This window comes from Heteronotia binoei, chromosome 8 (assembly GCF_032191835.1).
Source record: "Heteronotia binoei isolate CCM8104 ecotype False Entrance Well chromosome 8, APGP_CSIRO_Hbin_v1, whole genome shotgun sequence".
Classification (NCBI taxonomy): Eukaryota; Metazoa; Chordata; class Lepidosauria; order Squamata; family Gekkonidae; genus Heteronotia; species Heteronotia binoei.
In genome coordinates this window covers 84,349,365-84,371,471 of record NC_083230.1, presented here as the reverse complement: position 1 = coordinate 84,371,471, position 22,107 = coordinate 84,349,365, and the positions used below count along the sequence as shown (strand labels likewise).

The 22,107-nt window shown below is 43.3% G+C and overlaps 1 protein-coding gene across 1 annotated transcript in view; it reads left to right on the top strand.

Moving 5' to 3' along the window:
- Positions 1 to 22,107, top strand: part of TRIOBP (TRIO and F-actin binding protein) — a 67,361-nt gene that overhangs the window by 17,622 nt on the left and 27,632 nt on the right. Inside the window, exons 8-9 of the mRNA XM_060245483.1 lie at positions 949 to 3,348; positions 4,702 to 4,788. Coding sequence (XP_060101466.1) covers positions 949 to 3,348; positions 4,702 to 4,788 — 2,487 coding nt within the window. The remainder of the gene's footprint in view (positions 1 to 948; positions 3,349 to 4,701; positions 4,789 to 22,107) is intronic.

Here is a 22,107-nt window from a genome sequence, read left to right as displayed (position 1 = left end):
AAATCTGTACTAAAATCTTTGCAATTCAGACAACTGGATATCTCTACAGTACAATACTGCATAAGGCTGTACCACCTCCAATAGCACGTGGTGAGGGGAGAGTTGGCCATTCAAAAGCATATTTATTTCAGTTTCTTGGTTGTAATATTCATGTATCTGTGTCTGTTTAAACCCTCCTTAATACCCTGTTTAATTTGCAGCATTAGAATTTTCAGCATTTATTTATGCTACAGTCTGTTAGCTTTTGAGGGGATACAAAATTTTGTTTGGTTTATAAGGAAAGAAAGCAGTTGGAATACACACTAACGTCTTTTACCACAGAGCAATGATCCCTTGTGATGGGTTAATAATTTTATTTATTTCCTTCATTTACAGTTTGCCTTTCTGACTGAGATTATACAATGACAATGAATGCAAATGAGGACAATATGATACAGTGTGATGCAACTGGATTGCAAAGAACAATACACTCCAGCATAGAATAGACAATGAACAATGTAGTTAACTGTCTAAAATTTCAGAATTACAACAGCCCTCCTGAATTATTCTTTTACACGTTCTGCAGAATAATAAAAGTGTGGAGACTTCCCGACCTTTTCAAGCAAGCCAGATTTAACATTAAAGAAATAAAAAATAAAAGTATCCTAAGAAACAGAAGCATTTCCCCCCCCCCAACAGGAATCTTTGTTGCATTGTTTAGGACTAAATATCATGAATCAACCCTGTGGTTGGGAGGGAGCCTCATACTGCAGGAGTAGGGAGAGGGCAGAATTGTGAGGGAATTTGTTGAGGGTGCAGAAAAAATGTGGGAAGAGGAGATTTAAGGCCCGTAAGGCACAAGATTTAACAAGATGCATATTTTCTGAGAAAGTTTAAACTCCAAGGTAAGATACTAAATGTGGCCTTCAACACTGGCTAATTATGGCCTCTTTCTCTTCTTTTTGCCAGATGAGTAAGAGACTCCCATGGGAGCCAGAACAGCCCAAGAGAAACAGAGGAGAATCCTTGCACATGGGAAGACCACAACAGCAGCATGAAAGAATTAGTGGAAGCCCAAGTGGATCTTTGCGCTCAGGGAGTCCAACTCTTCGACTGGAGAGAGAGAGCAGGAGCAAAGGGGGTTCTCTGCACTCAGCAGTCCCTCCTCAGCAAATGAGGGGAGAGAGGAGGAAGCGGGAGGAGTCTGCTCATTCTGCAAAAGGTGATAGAGAGAGGACTCCTCTTCATGCCTCAGCTCATGGAAAACAAATGGATAGCAGTAGAAAGAGTGGCCTGGAAACTGTGCACCAACACACTAGTTCTGGAAAGACCACAGACAGCAAATGGAAGAACTGCTTGGGTGCCCTACACACTCCCAGCCCTGCACAAAACTTGGACAAGAGTCAAACAAAGCAAAGGGTGCAACTGGAAAGGTACAAAGAGAGTGACCGCAGGGCCCGAGGCAAACCTTTGCTCCCTGTGGATACAGCTGAGCATCCAAGGAAGGATGTAAGAGACTGTAGAGAAGTTGTGCATACTCTCAGCCCAGGAAGAGGAATGGCAGCCCCAGGAAAAGATGGACCCACTCTTAGCCCTAGAAGACAAGTAGGGGGTAGCTGGGGAGGCCAAGAAGAGACCAGACACTCTCTCAGGCCAGGGAGTTCCATGGGAACCAGTTTGAAAAGCCACAGGGAGGTTGGGGGTAGGGTTATTCCTGAAAGATGTACAAGGGGCAACCAAGGAGATACCAGGCGTTCCCTCAGTCCAGAGAGATCTGTGGGTACTAGCTTCAGAAGTCATGGGGAGGTTGAGCGTAGTACAAGTCCTCAAAGGTATACAGGGGACAACCAAAGAGAGACCAGGCGCTCTTTCAGTCCAGAAAGATCTATGGGGACTAGCTTCAGAAGTCATGGGGAGGTTGGGCATAGTGCAAGTCCTCAGAGATATACAGGTGGAAGCCAAAGAGAGACCAAGCGCTCCCTCAGTCCAGAGAGATCTATGGTCAGTAGCTTCAAAGGTCATGGGGAGGTTGGGCATAGTGCAAGTCCTCAGAGATATACAGGTGGAAGCCAAAGAGAGACCAGGCGCTCCCTCAGTCCAGAGAGATCTATGGTCAGTAGCTTCAAAGGTCATGGGGAGGTTGGGCATAGTGCAAGTCCTCAGAGATATACAGATGGAAGCCAAAGAGAGACCAGGCGTTCCCTCAGCCCAGAGAGATCTGTGGGCAGTAGCTTCAAAGGTCATGGGGAGGTTGGGCATAGTGCAAGTCCTCAGAGGTATACAGATGGAAGCCAAAGAGAGACCAGGCGTTCCCTCAGCCCAGAGAGATCTGTGGGCAGTAGCTTCAAAGGTCATGGGGAAGTTGGGCATAGTGCAGGTCCTCAGAGATATACAGGTGGAAGCCAAAGAGAGACCAGGCGCTCCCTCAGTCCAGAAAGATCTATGGGGGCTGGCTTCAGAAGTCATGGAGAGGCTGGACATAGTACAAGTCCTCACAAATACACAGGCCAAAGAGAAACTAGGCATTCCCTCAGTCCGGACAGATCTATGGGAATTGACTTCAGAAGTCATGGGGAGGCTGGCCATAGCTTAAGTCCTCACAGGTATACAGGGGAAAGCCAAAGAGAGAGTGGGCGCTCCTTCAGTCCAGAGAGATATACAGGTGAAAGCCAAAGAGAGAGTGGGCGCTCATTCAGTCCAGAGAGATATACAGGTGAAAGCCAAAGAGAGAGTGGACGCTCCTTCAGCCCAGAGAGATACACAGGAAGTAGGGACATCTCTGAGGAGGTCAGACATTATCCTAGTTCTAGAAGGCCAGAAAAGATAAATTGTTCAGGTCCAAGACAATCAAGGTGTCATGTTCCTCCGCAACACCCAGAAAACAGCTGGAAAAGCCAAAAGGAGATTCTTGTCAGAAAACCAAGGATCAGTGCAGATAGTGAATGGCCTAGCAAAGGAGAGCAATCAACCTCTTGGACTTCTAAAAAGGAGGATGACTTAGACAGATACGGGAAATCCTTGTATCCCACAAGTCCACCTGTTGCTGAGGAGATGAGGATTGACCAAGGAGAGCCTTCTCCCCCTGTGAATCCATTTTGGACACTAGAGAATAATGAGGAGAGCCTAGAAGGACCTTTGTGCCACACGCATCCAATGCAGCTCATGGAAAAGGAGCAGATAAGTAGCAGGGAACATCCTCATTCCACAAAGCCAGGACAACAGCATCTAGAGACAGAAAGGAAAACCCAAGCAAGTTCAGCAGGGTGGATCGAGAACAAATGGGTGAATCAAGAAAGGTGTCAGAGTCCTATGAGGCCAGAGAAGAAAGTGGAGAATGATGGGAGTAAGGAGGAGAAGTTCTCGCACCAGGTAAATAAGCCCAAGAAGCAGTAGAATCTCCCTCTGTCTTTGTAACCATGATAGATTCAGGTGGGCAGCCGTGTTGCTCTGAAGCAGCAGAACAAAGTTTGAGTCCCGTGGCTCCTTTAAGACCAACAAAGCCTATGCAGGTATAAGCTTTCGTTTGCAAGCACACGTCTTCAGATACTTTGCTGGTCTTAAAGGTGCCACTGGACTCAAACTTTGTTTTGTAACTATAAATTACTCTTGTTTCTGTAGAGGAAGATTTTTTTTCTTGGTGCCCCCTGCTGCTGAATATAGCCATGGCCAGGTATACCACTTCCATTTTCTGCCTTGAGGACAAATGCAGATATAATTGCTTCTTAAGCCTGTTTAATGTAACATTCAGATATCACATTGATAGGGCCCTAGCAGGTATCACATTGCTAGACCACATGATCTAGATAAAAGGCTGAAATTCAGCGTATCTGTGAACAAAGAGATGCTGATTCTGAAATTGGTACCTTTTGCGTATAAAGGATGCTTGGGTTTTTTTTTTATTTCACAATAAAGTCCACTGAGCCACTTACAGAATAAGATATTAATCTGTGAGTGTGTGTGTCCAGCAAACCACTTACAGGATAAGATATTAATATTGTGGCAGAGGTTGGCATCCTCTGGCATCTGCCAAGGACTGCACCCCAGCAGTACCTCACGCTAGGAGTACCCTGACCCTGATGCCACTTTCGTTTCTCATTGATGCCTGCTCCCTTTGTCCTCCCCAAGAAATGAGCGACAAATGAATTGGCAAGCTACCCCACAACACGCCGTATGCATCTCTTAATTTTTACAAATGAACAAATGTCACATGGAAACAGAAGATCTTTGTGATGACTACTGTCTACACAAGACTAGACTTGGATGTGGAGGCAGGGGTATATTTCAAGCATCATCCAGAAACTTAAGTTTCTGTTTGCAGAATGCAAGTTTTGTATATCCTATTAAATGCACACACACCTAAGTATGCAATACAAGGTCTAGCAGGGTTGTGGACAAGGTAGAAAAGGATGAGCAGATCAGAGCAGTAACTGAGACAGGAGCTTGGAATCACAGTAAGCAAGAAGGATTTGTTAAGGACACAAAAGGTCCCAGTTGACAGTTGCTTATTGCTGCTATCATACACTAGTTAGCATTGGTACCTAACAAACAAGCAAGTGTTGATGCAATCGCAGAAAGCAGTGTTCAATAGCTCAAAAACATGCCCGAGTTTCAGAGTAGAAACTACCACAAAATCTTGAGAGACTGTAAACTGAGTCTTAACGCTGATATTCTTAGAACTAAGCAATTTGAACATGGCTTTCTTCTGTGCTTGTTTCCTTGTAGCCCCAGATAGACAGAGGACCACCTCCAAAAACTGCTTGCTCCTCACAAAGCCAAGACCCTAATCTGAATGCTAATCAAAAGCACCAGGTATGATAAGCCCCATGGAAAACGTATGAGTGAGCAGCTGGAGATGGCTGTCCCAGAAAGGGCTCCAGTGCCTATTAATAATTGCATGACAGGAGAATGATCTACAGATATGGTTTTGCGGTTGCTTTGGTGGTTACGACTGGTCTGTTCTCTGTTGGTTATGCATGAACGGGTGCGTTAGGGTGGTATTTTTTGTTGTCTGTTGATTTGCTGCAAATGTTTATACCCCATGGTTCTAAAAAATTCTGTGGCTTACAAAATTTAAAGACAATAATACTAATTCAGACCCATTAAAATTGCCAATAACTAAAGCAACGAGAAGATGAACAGCAGAACAGCTGCTAAGAACTTAGCAAACATTTTTAAAAAGTCTTTGCCTAAGTGCCAGCAGTTAGGGTACCAGGTGGACCTGACTGTGGAAGGAGTTCAAAAGATATGGTGCCACTTCTATAAAAGCCAGTACCTTTCCTTCACAAGTTGGGGTGAACCCACAGAAAGGCTTCCAAGGACTATCAAAGTGATTCTGCAAATCCATACAAGAGCAAGAGGCTGTTTACATACTCTGGGTATACAGACTATTTGGGATATGAAGTTGGGATAATTTAAATCCAGAACAATTTCCTGTGTTTTTTTCTGGCATGTTTAGTTTTGAAATAGAAATTGGGAGTGGGGGGGGGGAGGAAAGTCAGTGGTCTGTTTGTTAAAAGTGCTCCAGCTGGGGAGCTGGCATCCTTGGCTGTTGCCTCAGCAGGCACTGCAGCAGCACATATCTTCTGTTCTGTGCCTCCAGCCCTTTTGTGCATTGTTTGAGCAAGTCTCTGCTTGGAATGCGGCTACCAAGAGAACAACATCCATCTACCTGTCTGCCTTGAGCAAGCACAACACCTGCATCTCTGTTGCTGGTACAGGCTTTACTGCTGAGCATGCAACATGCCTTTATTGTGACAGTGGCAGGGTAAATAGCTTGAGGGTTCAACTCTCTCCTCCCTACCCCCCATGCATGCACGCTATTGAACAGAGATTGATTTAAGTGACACAAAACCACAGTGTACGTGGCAAAAATTTGAACTGGGATGCAAAATATTTAGCAGTAAGCTTAGATCAGGGATATTGTTTATAGATGTTTTGAGACATCTCTGCAGATACCTAGACATTTATGGGTGCTATGTGATCCCAGCAGAAATTAACCTCTATTAGAATTTTGGGACCAAGCTGTTTGCCGCATCCCAATGCCTGTCCTGGATTGCCCTGAGCAGGATGAGATAGAGCACGTGATAGTTGGATTGACCTAGTAGGGTGTTGGAATAAATATTTTATCTTATGAATGCCTAGGGGAAAATGAGACTTTCTTATAGAAGTACTGTTATATAGAAAAAGTATCTTGTGCAACATATGCGCTGATCACATTGGGTATATATAAACTTTTGCATCTATACCAAAGTGCCCTTGCTGTAAGATTCTGTGAAGCAGCCCTTGGTGGTCATGTGATTTTCCTCTCAACACTCAATGGCAAGTGCCCCCCCCCGCATATATCCTAGCTAATACTCCATCCTCTGCTAAATAATTTTATAACAAACAATTGCAATTTATTCAACAATACCTTGAGATTTCAATGTGTTTATCTAAAGCAAATTACTTCACATGCATTATGTATCCATTCTTGTTTTGGTTGTGTAACATCCCCCCCAATATAATTGGAGAACTTGTGTTTTCTTGTTGAAGAACTTGAAATTATTTGATGCAGTTTGTATAATTTCTTCTGGTGATGGCTCCTGCTTTGTAACTGGGGAAGGTTAGGCAGTGTGCAAACAAACTAGGAAAAACTGCCCTTGTCTTAAAGGGGCACATGTAACCTTAGTTTAGGATTGGTGGAGAGAAGTAGCTTGCTAAGGCAGATGTACTGCTGAGCAGCAAGATGAGCAGTGCCTCTGCCTCCCATCTGCCAAAGAGCTTAAATGAACATGGTATAGGTGACACTTTGCCTATATTGATCTCACTGCATGGGGCATTGCTGATGTTAAGAGCCTCCTTCTCCTGAACAAGCTGCTAAAAGCCACTGAAATGAGGTGGCCTGTTTGTTTATATTAAAAAAGGGACAAGTGGGGAATCCCTAGGCACCTTACGGAGCAGATGAGAATGCTTTGAACTAAGCCTACTCGCCTGTAGTTGAAAGCTGATCCTCTTTGTAGACATGCATTTTTAATGTGCTATTAGAACCTAGTGAAATACAATGAATTTTGCTTATAAGGTGGAAATGCTGCTAGTGGGAAGCACCATTGTTCCCGCAAGAGGTGATCTTCCATCCAGAAGCAGCAAAAGAAATGGAATTGGCCCAGGTCAGACAGTATACAGAAATGGTTTAGGCTATGTCTGCATCGCATAGGGCTGTTAAACCACTGGATATTTTTTATAAAATTTGTAGGGGGCCGTCTTGTTAGGATTCTGAATAAAAGGGACAAAACCAGGCAAGATGTTGGCAGTTTCTTGTATGGAGTGTCTAGGTTTTTGTCTTTTCAGTAGCCATCACATAGGATTCCCCCCCACCCACCCACACACACACTGTTTTCCTGGCCCTAAATTTGCCCTGTTGGGTCAAAGATTCTGATACAATGCAAGCATCCCACTGTGGTCATTTACCATATATAATAGTACGACGGGATAGTAGTTGTGCAAATGCTGAAAGTCATCTGTTGGAGTCATAGAGAGAAGGAAATGAGATATACATGCAGTCTGAACTTCTGGTAAATTCTGAAGGCAGCCAGTTCAGTTTAAGAGTTGCAGTTCCAATAAATACAGCATTGGGTGTTTACCCCCTTGATCACTGGGTATCATTCCTTTAAAGAACTGGAATGAGAATGACTGGTAAATCCATTTAAGTACATCTGTGCCTTATCTCCTGGTAGACTGCTAGGCAGTTTCTATGGAAGTGATCTAGTTCAGGAAAAAAGCATGGTGGGAAAGGGTCACGGTTTTCCTAGCATATTAGCTCTGATCAGTTTTTGAGTGCACTTACTTTAAAAAAAAATAGTTGGGAGAGGAAAGAAGTAGGAAATAATATTGGTCAACACAAATGTTATTAAATGAGTTCCGAACTACAGCAAATAGTGTAGTGATCAGAGTGTTGGACTAGCATCTGGGATACCCAGGTTCCATCCCTCCTCTGCCCTGGGGATGCTTGCAGGGTGAGCATGGGCCAGTCACATGCTCTCAGCATAACGAAGTTTGAGTCCAGTGGCACCTTTTATGACCAAAGTTTTATTCAAGGTATAAACCTGAATGAAACTTTGTTGGTCTTAAAGGTGCCACTGGACTCAAACTTTGTTCTGCTGCTTCAGACCAACATGGCTACCCACTTGACTCTATCTTCACAGGGTTGTTCTGAGGATTAAATGGAGAACAGGAGAATAATGTAAGCTGCTTTGAGTCCCCATCAGAGAGAAAGGCAGGGTGTAAATTAAGTTAGTAAATCATTTATGTTGGTGATCTGTAATAGGATTTCCCAATGTATAGCCTCACTACCTTAAATAGCAGCCACAGGGGAGGAGGGGAGAAGTTTGGATAGGAGCTGAATGGCAGGGAAAGGAGGGGGCATGAATTATTTGCCAGGAGGGGCTAGGTTTCAATCTTGGTAAGCCTTGGCTACAATCCCCCCTCCCAGCTTTGTAAAGGCTATTAGGCTAAACTGCACCTGGAATTCTCCCATGAAGAATCGCAACGTAACTTATAGGTTGGCTCTCAGTCTGTTTAGATGACCTCATTTCTGAACTAAGACAGGAATGAATTTCCAGGCTGGAATTCAAGCATCTGGTAGTTTACAGTAAAGGGGTGGGGGGTGGGGGTTATGGAAATCCTTGAATATGTATAATTCTAGTGTGAGATATAGTAATTTTCAAACTCTTTTGATTAATTCCATCATTGCTAAGCCAAAGCTTGGAGCTTGGAGCCCACAGTGGGGCCTGGGACCCACAATAGTGACCAAATATATAACTGGATGAATTGTGGCTTTTTAGCTTGGTTTAGACTTGTGTGTTCTGTTGGCTTTTTATTAATGTGACTGGATGTATTTGAATATTTCTATGTTTGTAAAGATTTAAACTTCTAGTGTTTTGTTTGATCTCAGAACCTTTTTGAGCAAGGTGTTCTAGAAGTTGAAACTTGTGAATCTGTGGATGATAATACATATCAAAATACAAGGCTTGATTCCATGAGTGAAAAATCCCAGTTGTATAGAAGTTCTGACATCTAGGTCTAGTGTGCTGTTTGCAGTTTTATTATTTATATGCCTTTTGTGTTTATGGACCTGATCTCAGTGTGAGCCCAAGGTTCTTTTCTTGAAATGCAGACATTTAATTAAGGCTCTCCTATGTAGCTTAGGCAGGTCATTTTTCCTTCTCCCTCACTGTCTGATCTGCAATACAAACAATACTGGGTCTACCTTACTGGGCTATTGTAAGGATTACAAAAAGATAATATAATGAAGAAGCTTTGAATACATAGTGTTCTGCTAACACTTTTAGTTTAAAAAAATATGGCATGACAGTAGGATTGCAAGGTCCAGCTCAGGAAATATCCGGGGGCTTTGGGGGTAGAGCCAGGAGCAAGGTTGTGACAACATGACTGAACTCTGAAGGGACCTCCAGCCATCACATTTAAAGGGACCATGACGTTGCTCCTGTTAAATGCCTTCCCTTCACTGGAAATAATATTGGATGGGGGCACCTTCTTTTGGGGCTCATAGAATTGGACCCCCTGATCTAATCTCTAACTTTAGGAGTTTTGAGGAGAGGCACCAGATACTATACTGATAATTTGGTGCCTCTAACTCAAACAAGGATCCCCTGCCCCAGATACTCATGGATCAATTCTCCGTTATACCCTATGGGAAATCAGTCTCCATGTAGGGTATAATGGAGTGCCCAGCAGACATTCAACCCCCCCCCCCCCCGCTTTCTGATAACTCTGAAGGGGGGGGGTGGCAGAGGGGATTCCCTGCCCCCAATGGAGGATTAGCAACACTACACGACAATAGATCCAAGCGGGCAGCTGTCTTGGTCTGAAGCAGTTGAACAAAGCAGGAGTCAAGTCTTACCTTTAAGACCAACCAATTTTTATTTAGAACATAAGCTTTCATGTGCTCTTAAGCACAATTCATCAGATGAGGAATCCAGCACAGTGAGCAAAGCCATACATAGCTGAGCAGAGTCATACATAGCTGGTAAGCAGTGGTCCAGAATGCAACATGGTACAGATTTAAGAACCAATGACAGTGAAGTAAAATTATCTGGTAGGCAGTGGTTTAGAATGTAAAATGGTACAATGACAGAATAGTAAAATTAACAAATTGAGCAAACCTTTGATCTGAGTAGCATGAGCATGCGAAAGCAACAAAACAGCAGTATGCAGTAAAATTATCAAATTGATCAAACCTTTGATCTGAGTAGCATGAACATGCGAAAGCAACAAAACAGTAGTATGTCAAAATGTGAGATTGTCTGTCAATGACAATGGGAGATGGGTTCAGTATATGTAATGAGATAAGCAACCAAAGTCCCTGTTTGAGTGTGTCAATACAGCTAAAAGAAAATACATTGGATAGTGATGTTCTTGTCCACCTAATTTACTTTTTAACATGTAAACATAATTCTAGTTTGCCATAGGAAAAAGGAATACAATAAAATATAGTGAAAATGGGTAAAGGATATGTAATGAGATATACAGCCAATATCCTTATTTTGAGTATGTCAATACAAATAATTATACTGATTATTTGTATTTGTATTGTTTTGTATTGATTTTTATTGTTATTTGTATCACGACAATGAGGCTTTCGAGAAAGAGCTCCTTTCCAGACTGTGTGCACTTGCAAACATAGTTCTTATCTCTGGTATGCTTAACTGCTGACTTGTCTTCTTCAGGTTCAGGTTGCAAGAGTGAGGAAGTCCCATGGGCTGATGCACCAATGCTCTGGTTCTCCTGATGCTCAAGGGAAACAACTTTTGCAATAGTGGTGATTTTTCCAAACAGCCCTCTCCTCAAGGAGGAAATTGCCTTAGGGTTACTGAAACCCTAATGTAATGAATGCATTGAAGGATATAATGTAATGGCCATGAATAGTGGAGTCACATTTTCCTCATATTCACTGGGAACTGGCTAGCCTTTTACTCTCTTGTGCAATTACAAAAGTGATAGGAATCATACAGGGGGAGGAGGAATTGTTGCAATTTCCTAGTGATTGCCACAGGTAAATAGGAATTGCCTTCAAATGTAGGACAGTGCCTAGGGGAATGAAATGCAACCCTCCTGTCAAATGAAATTAGAGATGAGGATTCCCCAATTCACCTGGTGCAGTGTGCTTAAGTGTCCAGGGCTGAGGAGTCCATATTCTTTTCCTATAGGCTTTTTTTTGTGGGGGGGGGGGGGCATATATGCTTGCTTTCTGTCTGTGATGCATAATTGGGTGGTGGTCAAGATCAGGATAATCCTGTTCTGTGTGATCAGAATTAGGAATACTTTACAACTCTACCACAACAATACTTTATGGAAATATAAATGCAACAAATTGGAGATGCAAACCATCAAACAGTCGAAGCACCTGATGTTCTCCAAAGCAAAGCCAGTCTGGACCTGGATAGGAAATTGTCTAGGATGGGAACTCCCTTCTAGTTTTGTGGCACACTTAGAAGTCACTAGTGCTATAGCAGCGTGGGGTTTCTCTAAGGCTCTATGTGTGTGTACTAATGTGCAAAAGAGTTCACTGCCTTCCCTTCACTGGAAATAATATAGGATGGGAGCACCTTTTTGGGCTCATAGAATTGGATGGAATGGGAGCACATTCATCCGGTGCTGAGAGAGCTGCACTGGCTGCCTATAGTGTACTGAATCTGCTTCAAAGTGTTGGCCAAGGACCTGTCTATCAAAGGGACCGCCTTCCCCCATATATACCCCAGAGAGCACTGCATTCAAGAAGTCAACATCTGTTATCCATCCCCGGACCAAGGGAGGCCAAATTATGCTCTACATGGGCGAGGGCCTTCTCGGTGGCAGCCCCTAATTTATGGAATGCACTCCCAGAGGCCACGAGAGCTCTGCAGGATTTCTCTCAATTCCGCAGGTCCTGTAAAACCGACCTTTTCCGGCAGGCCTACAGTAACGCATGAGGAGCTGCCACTGCTTTGCCCCTGAATACTATTATCTATTTATATGACACCCAATACAGAGAATTAAGAGCTAAAATGAAGCTGTACCACCTTTGTAAGAAATTTTATAGCACAATTTTTAAGTTTTAAATTATAAATCGTTTATGTGTTGATTTTATAGCCATAAAGTATTGTTATTGTCGTATTATGACTGTGAGCCACCTGTGAGAAGCAGAAACCAATGTTGTAAGCTGCTTTGAGTCCCAGTTGGGGAGGAAAAGCAAGTTATAAGTAAGCAAATGCATGTTTGTGCAATGAGATTTTGTGTGCCCTTATTGGCCAGGTACAATGCTGTCCCATATTCTTGTGTGGAATAGCGCAAATAGGAGTAGGCCATGTTGAACAATGATTATGAGCATCTGAATAGCCTGCCTTTATAGCATTTTTTGCATTATAATCACTGATTTGGAGACTCTGTGGGTTCCTGGGGGGACTCATGTCTCTGAACAAGAGGTAATATGGCAAAGAATGTTTTGTTGTACATTGTTGATAAGATGTAGGTGGGCAGCCGTGTTGGTCTAGAACAATAGAGCGAAGTTGGGAGTCCAGTGGCACCTCAGACAGAATGAGGAAGTGTGCTTGGCACATGAAAACTCACATTTAATACAACTTTGTTGGTCTTAAAGGTGCCACTGGACTCCAACTTTATTCTGTTGTCTGTGTGCCCTTGACTTAGGAAGCTCACTTCAACATGAGAACTGCTCTAGGGACTTCTTTCTACTATAACTGTTATAAACTGCTTCTGTAGTGCTGGAGCATACAAACAGCTAATTTTATATATCTTGTCTAAGAAAACTGCTTCAGATCAACACAGCTGTCCACCTGGATCTATTGGCCTAGAAAAGAAAGTCTTATTAAAAATGATAATGGCTTCCTAGTTCTAAAAGGCCAGGTCTAAATATGGGAATAAACAACAACTTAATGACAAGTTTTTATTATAGCATAAGATTTCATGAATTAGAACCCAACTTCCACTGAATCCACTTGAGAGTCTGCTAAATGACCCTCCCGCCCCCTGCAACTCACCTCGACTCTGCTGATTCCTCCTGCAATGTCTAAGTGGCATTCAGATGTTGAGGAATGCTGAGAGGCAAAGTCATTATCAACAGATCTCAAGGACTCCTTCCTCGCTTCTGTAAATTGCAACCAGATGTCGTCCCCCACACCCTCTGTCCTTCCCGCCCCCTTAGAGGAGGAAAGTGCAGGAGCCAGCCGAATGAATCTGGGATGTGGAGGCGCAAGAGTACCAATACAGCTTGTATTCAAATCCTGTCATCTGCTCCTTTGCCTGGTGTGTAAAAATTGGTGGTGTTGGATATCTTGTATGACTGCTTATCCAGCTTCTCTAATTGGGACCAGAACCTGAGCCTGTTGGGGGAGGGCAGGATATAAATCTGATAAATCAGATACTCAGGTTGGATAGCCATGTTGGTCTCAAACAAAAGAACAAAATTCGAGTCCAGTGACACTTTTAAGACAAGCAAAGTGTTCTTCTGGGTATAAGCTTTTATGTGCACGCACAATACCTCAGTTAAAACTGTATAGGTCTTAAAGGTGCCCCTGGGCTGCAATCACACACACTAAATAATGCAGCGCACTTTCCGACTAGATTTTGCCAGTTCAGATAGTAAAATTCAGTTGGAAAGTGGATTGAAAGTGCATTATTTAGTGTGTGTGACTGCAGCTCTGGACTCGAATTCTGTTCTGTGTTCAGTGCTTTCCTTTCTCTCCATGAACGATTCAGCCGGCTGCGCTGCTGGCGCAATCGACGGACTGCAGAGGGACTTGCGGGCGCCTCTCGGCTTACGTCCCTCCCGTTCACCCTGCTGCCTCCCCTCCCCTTTTCACTCTCCGCCTCTTCATTGGCTCCCGGCCCTCCACTTTTTGGCGTTGAGTAGCCGGGCTACTCCGCCCCTTTCTTCTTCTGTCGCTTCATTGGCTGTTTATAACTCGGGCTCTGCAACCGTTCCCATTCCATGGTTTCCCATTGGCCGAGAAGGACCCTCCCAGGAAGTTTTAAAAAAAGAAAAGGGAGGAAAAAAAAGTTTCTTTCTAGGCAAATAGAAGAGGCTGGAACTGCAAAGACGGAGAAAGGAGGCAAGAGGAGGAAAATGGATCTCTGTGCTGATCCTGATTTCAGTTCTGGCTGTTTCTAAAAACGCACGAGAAGTTTTTTTTTGGTTTTTAGTAGCTGGTCCACTCGATTTGCAACATGACGGTGAGTTTTTAAGTACTCTTCCGCGGGGCAACGTTGCCTCCTCCCAACTTTCCCATAAGGACTTAGAGGACGTGTACAGGTAGTGAAAACCGTGTCCCAGGCAGCTGGCCCTCGGTTGTAAGATTTGGATTGCCCCTGGTGGTCTGGCGGAGCGCGGAAGCATGGGATGCCGGTCAAACTGCTGCTTTCACCTACGGCCCCGCTCGGGAAGGCTCCCGGGGCGGGTCTGGAGTTGATCCTCCGAGCTAGCTTGTCTCTTCTGGCCTAGTGTTTCCACAGCGTGATCGGGCAGGGCTGGCATGGCTCGGGCGGGGCGGCGATAGGTTGGTGTTGCCATCTTTCCCCTCCATGGCATCTTTTTAGACCGCTTCTCTTGGGAGAGACTGATCCGGCTGGATCAGGCCCCCGACGAAAGAATTCTGCGTGAGCTTGAAAGTCAGCGCACATCCGTCTCGACAAACTAGAAGATCGCTCCATTATCTTCCTTTATATCTTTCTTGCTCCGTCCATACCTCCTCCTGCCTCCTTCCCCGCCCACCCGCGCCACTGCTTCTGCTGCTGGGCTACACGCATGTTTGCGAGTCAGCGAGCGGGATTGTTGCCTCCGTCGGAGCGGTTTTCCGTCTTGGTCATCGGAGGTGCTTAAGCTGTTCCGCAACCGCAGCCCTTCCCCGAGCCCCTCTTCCACTCCCTCCGACCTCCTGGGAGTGGGTGTGCTGTAATTAGTCAGTGGATCTGCTCGCTGTCTTAGTCTTGGCAATGAATTTTAGGTAGATAGCAAATTTCCTGAAGTCCTGAGTTTTCTCTCTAATATGATCATGGTAAAAAGAATCCAAAGGCTTGTCTCTCTGCCACAGTTTTGAAAAGTTCTGTCTCTTTCTGGTGGGTTCTTTATAGACAAGTACAAATTCCACTCGAGGTTAGGCATGTTTAGTCTGTTGCAACAAAACCAAAAGGTTTTGTCACTAAAACTAACAGTGTAATTGCAGCACCAAACTATTATGGGATGGAGCCCACTTCTAAGGACAAGCCTGAGTTTTGCCCTCTCTTTCCCCCTCTGGTTCCATGGGGAGTGGGTGTGCTATTAGATGAGAACAGCATGTAGGTATTATGCAACAAAATCAAAATGGGATGTTGCTGTGTTCAAATTATCTGAGATGAGGGTGGGAAGGATAATATCTCATGTGCATTGTGGGGGTGCAATTTCTTGGGGGGCTGCTGGTGGGATGCTGAAAGAGCTGGGAAGGGGGTGCTTTGGAAATGCAAGATATCGTCTTCCTGTTGGAAGGCAGTTTCTTTCAACTGTGGAGTGGCTCTGTCCACCTAGCATACACAGGCCAGTAGGTCTGTAATATGGCTTGACAGGTGTGTATCAAGCCCTCCCCTCCCCCCCCCCAAGTCTCTTCTGCAGTCTCACATAAGAAACAAAAAGAGGAGGTTTGGGGAACTGTGGGCAGATCATAGTAGCCTGCTTGGTCACACAGTTGATTGCGGAAGAAAAGGCAAAAAATAGTGGAGATGTTAGAGGTTGTAGTCCCTGTAATATATGTAGGTTTAGTAGAAATCTGAAAGAAGACGTTACTTCTGTCTGGGTCAGGAGAGTTGCCTGGTGTAATGCAGAGCATGTGTTGACTCATTAATTGTGACAGCAAGAGCTTGTTGCACAAAGCCTCCAAGAGATGCACAGCCATATTAGGTGAATGCGAGTGACCCTGAGCTCTTTCAGGAGCTCTTGTCCAGTGCTTCCTACAGCCTCACAACATCCTGCAGCCCTTCCTATCCTTCCTGGGGACACCACTCCTTTTCCTCTTTTCCCCTGAAACTCAGACCAAGTTTGATTGCTAATTGAAATGAAGAGGAAGAAACTTGACATGTGAAATCTCATGTCTCTAAGAGGTGGGATTGTATTGAATCCGTTCTTTGTACAGCAGTGGCATGAATTAGAACCACGTCTGCCCCTTCCTCTCTGTGTTTGTGTTTTGCATTTTCTTTGCTTTTGTTGGGTGGTGCTGGTGGATGATTTTGGCTGATAGCCAAACCTTGCCTGAGAGTGCAGAAAAGGAGCTGTTTAATCTCTAGGAGTGTTGGATTCCATCTAATCAGATACGCAAGACTGGAGTAGGTGATGTCTCTCTCTTTTTGCCTGCACAGTTACACTATTGACATACTTCCAGTTGCTCTTCCATGTTCAGAAAAATAGTTAGAGCTAGACTTTCCCTAATGTGCTGTGCATTTCTGAGCAGAGAGAAAAGGGGAACTGACTATTCCATGACTATGTTCCCTTGAACTAAGGCTGTTTGGCCTTGGGTTCTTAAATTGAGACTCATTGTGGCTTACTGGTTAGTATGTTGTTGGATTGGGCAGATCCAGGGTCAAAATCCCCACTCAGCTATAAATCTTGGGTCAGTCATAGGCCTCAACTACCTAATGTGGTTACTTTGAGGATAAAATGGAGGGACAACTGCATGCACCATCAGTAGCTCCATGACAGGACAATAAGAGGAGCCTGTTGGGTCAGGTTAGTAGTCCATGTAGTCTAATACACTTTTTCACACAATGATCAACCAGTCAACCTGGAGGGCCAAATAAACAGGATTCTGACCTACCAATCAAAGAAGCTTATCTGGTGGGCACACAAGGTATGTCCTTTTTGGTGGCAGCCCCACAATTATGGAACAACCTCTCCAGGGAAGTGTATCAGGCCCACTCACTTTCGATGTTCAAGAGTCAGTTGAAGACATTTTTATTTAGGAATGTATTTGACTTACCTAGTTTTTGATTGACATTCTGAAGTTGAGATTTTTAATTGTGGTCTTTTAGGGTTTTTTTTTTAAAAAAAATTACAGTATAATCCGCCTTGTGTTATACAAAATAGAAAGGTGGCAAATAGGAGGCCAAGGCAGCCCCTTGCAGCTGTCTGTCACCACTAGTTTTCAGAGGTTGGCTGCCTCTGTAAATGGAGACTCCCTTCAGTCACCATAGCTAGTATCTGTTGCTGGACCTCTCCATGAATCTGTTGAACCCCCTTTTAAAGCTGTGCTTATGGCCATCACTGCCTCCACTGGCAGTGGATTCTATAGCTTAACCAATCAACATTTCCTTTTGTCTGTCCTGAACCTCTTTCCCAACAATTGCATTGGGTACCCCCATGTTCTAGTATTATGGGAGATGGAGGGAAAATACCCTAGTGCATAATTGTATAAGCCTCTATCAAGTCTCCTCTTAGCAGTCTTTTTTCCTTGGAATGGAAAGAGCCAGGCTCTCCAGCCATTCTTCATATTTAGGAAAGGGACTTCCAATGCCCTCATAATCTTGTTTGCCCTCCTTTGTACTTTTTCCAGCTCTGCAATATCCTTTTGAGATAGAGCAACCAGAACTGCATGTAGTATTCCAAGTTAGGCCACACAATAAATTTATACAATGGCATAATAATACTGGCCATTTTGTTCTCAGTCTCTTTCCTAATAATTCCTAGTATGGAATCTGACCTTTTTCACTGCTGCTACACGCTGGGTCAGCATTTGCATTGGGCTTTTCACTACAGTCCCAAGATCTCTCTCAGTCTCAGTCAGTTCAGACCCCATCAGTATATGTTCCAGTATGCATCACCATAACCACAATGAACCTCATTTGCCACATTGTTGTCCACTCACCCAATTTAAAGAGATCCTCCTCTAGCTATACACAATTTTCCTTGGTTTTTAGCAACCTGGGTAATTTGGTATTGTCTGCAATCTTTACTGCTACCTGTTCACCCCCAATTCCAAATTATGTATGAACAAACAAAATGCCACTGATCCCAGTAGTGATGCTTGTGGGACCCCACTGTTCTCTTCCCTCCATTGTGTGAACTGTTCAAGTATTCCTGTTGTCTATTTCCTGCCATCAACCAACTTTTAATCCATGACAGAACGCATCCCATGACTGCTAAACATAATCAAGAGCCTTTAGTGTAACTTATGAAAAGCCTTTTGGAAATCTGAGTATATGATGTTTACTGGATCATGCTTATCCAAAGGCTTGTTAACCTGCTCAACAAATGAAGGTTGGTGAGGCAGGACTTCCCTTTGCAGGAGACATGCTAATACAGTCTCCAAGTGATGCACAACCATCTGGAGGGCATGATTGAAATGTTATAGATCTGGGCTGATCATGAGGGCTGCCTTCTATATTCTCTGTGTTTCCAAATCACATTTTTCAATGTCTTCTCAAAAAGTACCTGGTAAACCTATGATGGTGTACATACTTTTCCTGAAATGCATATCCATGTTGCAGTTTCTTCCCTCGGAGAGTGGAGAGTTTTACTGAGCCTACTCCTTCTGTCTGCTTTCTGTACAGGTGTTAAAATTAAGTGCTACTTAGAGTAAACTGTGAATATGGATCACACAGTTGATTTGAATATTCACACAGGTCATTTGATTACAGAATCAAGGAACTCGTTGATTTTCAGTTTGGAGTAAGACCAGCTACTTTGTGCTCTTTTACATTGAGAGTGCAAATTCATTTAAGAAACAGCAAATTGTTCCTTGTGAAATGAAAGTGACATGCACTTCTGTAGGTTTGGGCAGATTTGTTCTTAGCTGCTTTCAAGACCAGGAGAAAGATTCTTTAATTGCTGTTCAAGAGTGGTACTTCTGCTCTGACATGTCCTCAGTAGGACTGAAGTTTGGAATGAACATGATACTTCCCAAGTGGGCTTACAGTTCCTAGATTCGCTGTATCAGATGAGAAACTGTGTATGCGGGGGGTGGGGGGAATGGGAGAGGTAATTGAGGAAGATGCAAATGGCAACCTGACAGCCAGCTGCTTACCTTATGGCCACTCTCCACAGTATCCAGGAGATACATCCTGTTGCCAAGATGCGAAGTTAGGACTATACTGCATTCTGCAGTCATAGATGCTTGTTCCTGGCTGTATGGGGCAATGTCAGCTTCCGTGACTAAACCTAAGTAAATTTTAAATGTGAGAAATAGTTTTATTATCAGACTCAAATGTGTGCTACTTAAGGCAGATGAAATGTTCTGTGAACAACTTCTAGAACTGCTTAACACAGGCACCACCCTCAGTATGGATTTTTGTCTTATCGTGCAGAAATAAATTAAATGTGTACTGGAAAAAAAGAGTTAGAAAATAAACATTGCTATGATGTAACTAGGGAGGATTTTTATTTATGTATTCACTTCATTTGTAGGCTGTCTTTCTCACTGAGATGCAAGGTGGGTTACTACTGAAGCAATGCAGTAAGAATAATATACAACCAACAGTTACTCTCTAGTAGCAGTGACTTGATATAGTCAAACTTCATTATATTAAACCTTTCAACATCAGGTGCAATATAGCAGCAAACCTACACATGCTTTGGTATAATCTACACTGTGCGTTATGAGATCTGCCTTCAACTGAACATGCATAGAAGGCTGTGAGTATCCATAGTTATCTGTAGAGAGATTTGCTATTCTGAATGCGTGTATTTTATTTCCATTGAGTCCTATCTTGCTAAATAATATAGCCTTTGAAATGGGAACAGTTTTCTGTAATCAAAGCTGGTGTCTGAAAGCTCTATAGCTTTTTTTTGTCACTTGGAGTTTCATGGATTTTGTAACCAAACTTTAAAGTTATAATAAAGTTTATGCTATGGGGGGGGGGAGAAAAAAGAAAATGGGAATTTTGTACAAAGTGAAACCAGCAGTTTTCTTGCATGTTAGCTTGACTATGCACATGTGCAGTTTACTTTTCTATTATCAGAGTCTAAGGATGGTGCTGGTTTGATAATCAGACAAATTTTGAATGTAACAGCTTTTTGTTTTTTGTTATTTTGTGGCAGTCTAAGTTGTTGATGGAAAAATACTTCAAAATATACAGCCTGGAAAAAAATGGCTCATCCTGATAAAAGGGGGAAAAACAGACTGCACAATTCCATAAGGATTTCCAATTTTTCCACTAAAACAAATGGTGGAAACAATGGAGAGGGGAGCAAATTATGTACCCTCTCCTTCGTGCCACTTCTCCTAACCTTCATGTATTTACTGTGTGCTATAATGCATAGAAGTTATGTTTTTGAGGTAAATTCTGTCTCACGTGCTCACTGCTAGAAGTTTTTAAAAGCTCTATCTTCAGAGTTTTCCTAGTAATCAAGATGTCTTGATCTAGGAATATATCAAATTTCAGCTTTCTAGGGGTAAGTCTGAAGTAACAATTTTGTAGTATGTTTCATTTCCTTACCACATCCCTTGGAAGATGTACAACACTTTGTTTTCTTTCAGAAAGCATTAGAACTTGGGGTTACTTGGCTTAAGTACACCAAATTTCATTCCACTGTGTCAATTTGACCCTTTGAGTTATTCTCTGGATAGGTTCTTCAAATATTGCTGGAAAGGCAGGACCGGATCTATGTGGTTTTTGAGGGGGGGTGGCAAAATTAAAAAAAACGATGCCCCTTTATGGACCTGTTCTATCCTATGGCCCATAGAATAGAATTGACTCCATGCCCAATTTGGTGCCCCCCCCCCCGGTTGGCGCCTGGGGCAAGCACCCCCCTCTGCCCCCCCCAGATCCAACCCTGTGGAAAGGTTCTCCCCACCCCCCACCCTGAAGCCAGATTCTCTAAATTCAGAAATGTTGCAGTATACCAGCTTTTGTTAGTCTCTTGGGTCACATTAAAGACCAGTTTAAATTAGGAGTTGAAACACTAAGGCTTTTTAAAGAATTGGAGGAATATCTTTCTTTCTGTTGTCCTTAACTTCTCTGTTGGCTTTTGCACCTATGTTCCTTTCTTGTATGGCCAACCCATCAAAGCCAACCCATCTCTTTGTGTGTGTTGTTAAAATCCCTCTCATATTTTTGTATAGCTCATTTCACTTGAATGTTTTCTGCTGTTTAATCCCTCTCTGGTATAGTTGGGTTTTTTACTCTGATTTGATTTCCTCAAGTGGCTCTTGATCATGGGAAGACAATAGTTTCTTTGCTTGAATCATGGAGTTGGCCTTGACAGATGGCCTTGGATCATGGAGATGTCCTTGACAACCCTTGAGAGGTTTTTTTGGGGGGGGGGGGTGAGGGTTGACAGTTCTGGAAGAGGGCAATTGTATAGGCTTGAGGTTGGGGGACTTGACTGAGAAGCCCATATCCAAAGACAGTGTTGGAGTGACTAAAATCTTGAGCAAGAGAATGTTATCCTAGGTCAGGGGTGGCCAAACTTGCTTAATGTAAGAGCCACATAAAATAAATGTCAGATGTCTGAGAGTCGGAGGAAGGAAGGAAAACAGATGACGAGGAAGAGGTGGAAATAAAGTGACTTTAACTTTAAATGCCTTCTCCAAGCCAACTGATGGAGCAGAGGGTGGGGCTTCGAGAGCCACACAATATACATGAAAGAGCCACATGTGGTTCCCGAGCCACAGTTTGGCCACCCCTGTCCTAGGTCTTCAAGACAGTTGTGCTTTGATTATGCTGGTCAGACTTGACCACTGAAGAATTAAAGTGGTAAAGGTTAAAACCTAAACTAGGAACAGTATGTTATATTTGGTTTCTCTGTAATCAGTATTGCTGCCTCCTTACCTCATCTCTCTGTCCCATAACCTTTTTAATAAAGTACATATTTGTTTTTCCATAAACTTGATGCTAATTATTGTTTGCTTTGAGGGGAGAGGGTATGCGAGAGGAGCTGGCTGGTGGTGCAATGAAATTTGTGGATCCTAAATGTTTTTCACTGCAAGGAGCATTCTCACGCCCTGATGCATGTGATGGGGGGGCTTCTTTTGCACCACTTTCTGGTGGGTTGTTCAGGGCACTGAGGAACCTGTTGCAGATACCAGTGAGCTTTAAGGGATTATTGCAATTTGGCTGGAAGCAGTTCACTTCTGCTAAGATGTCAATTTAGTAATTTCTCTTATGTTGAAGCTGTGC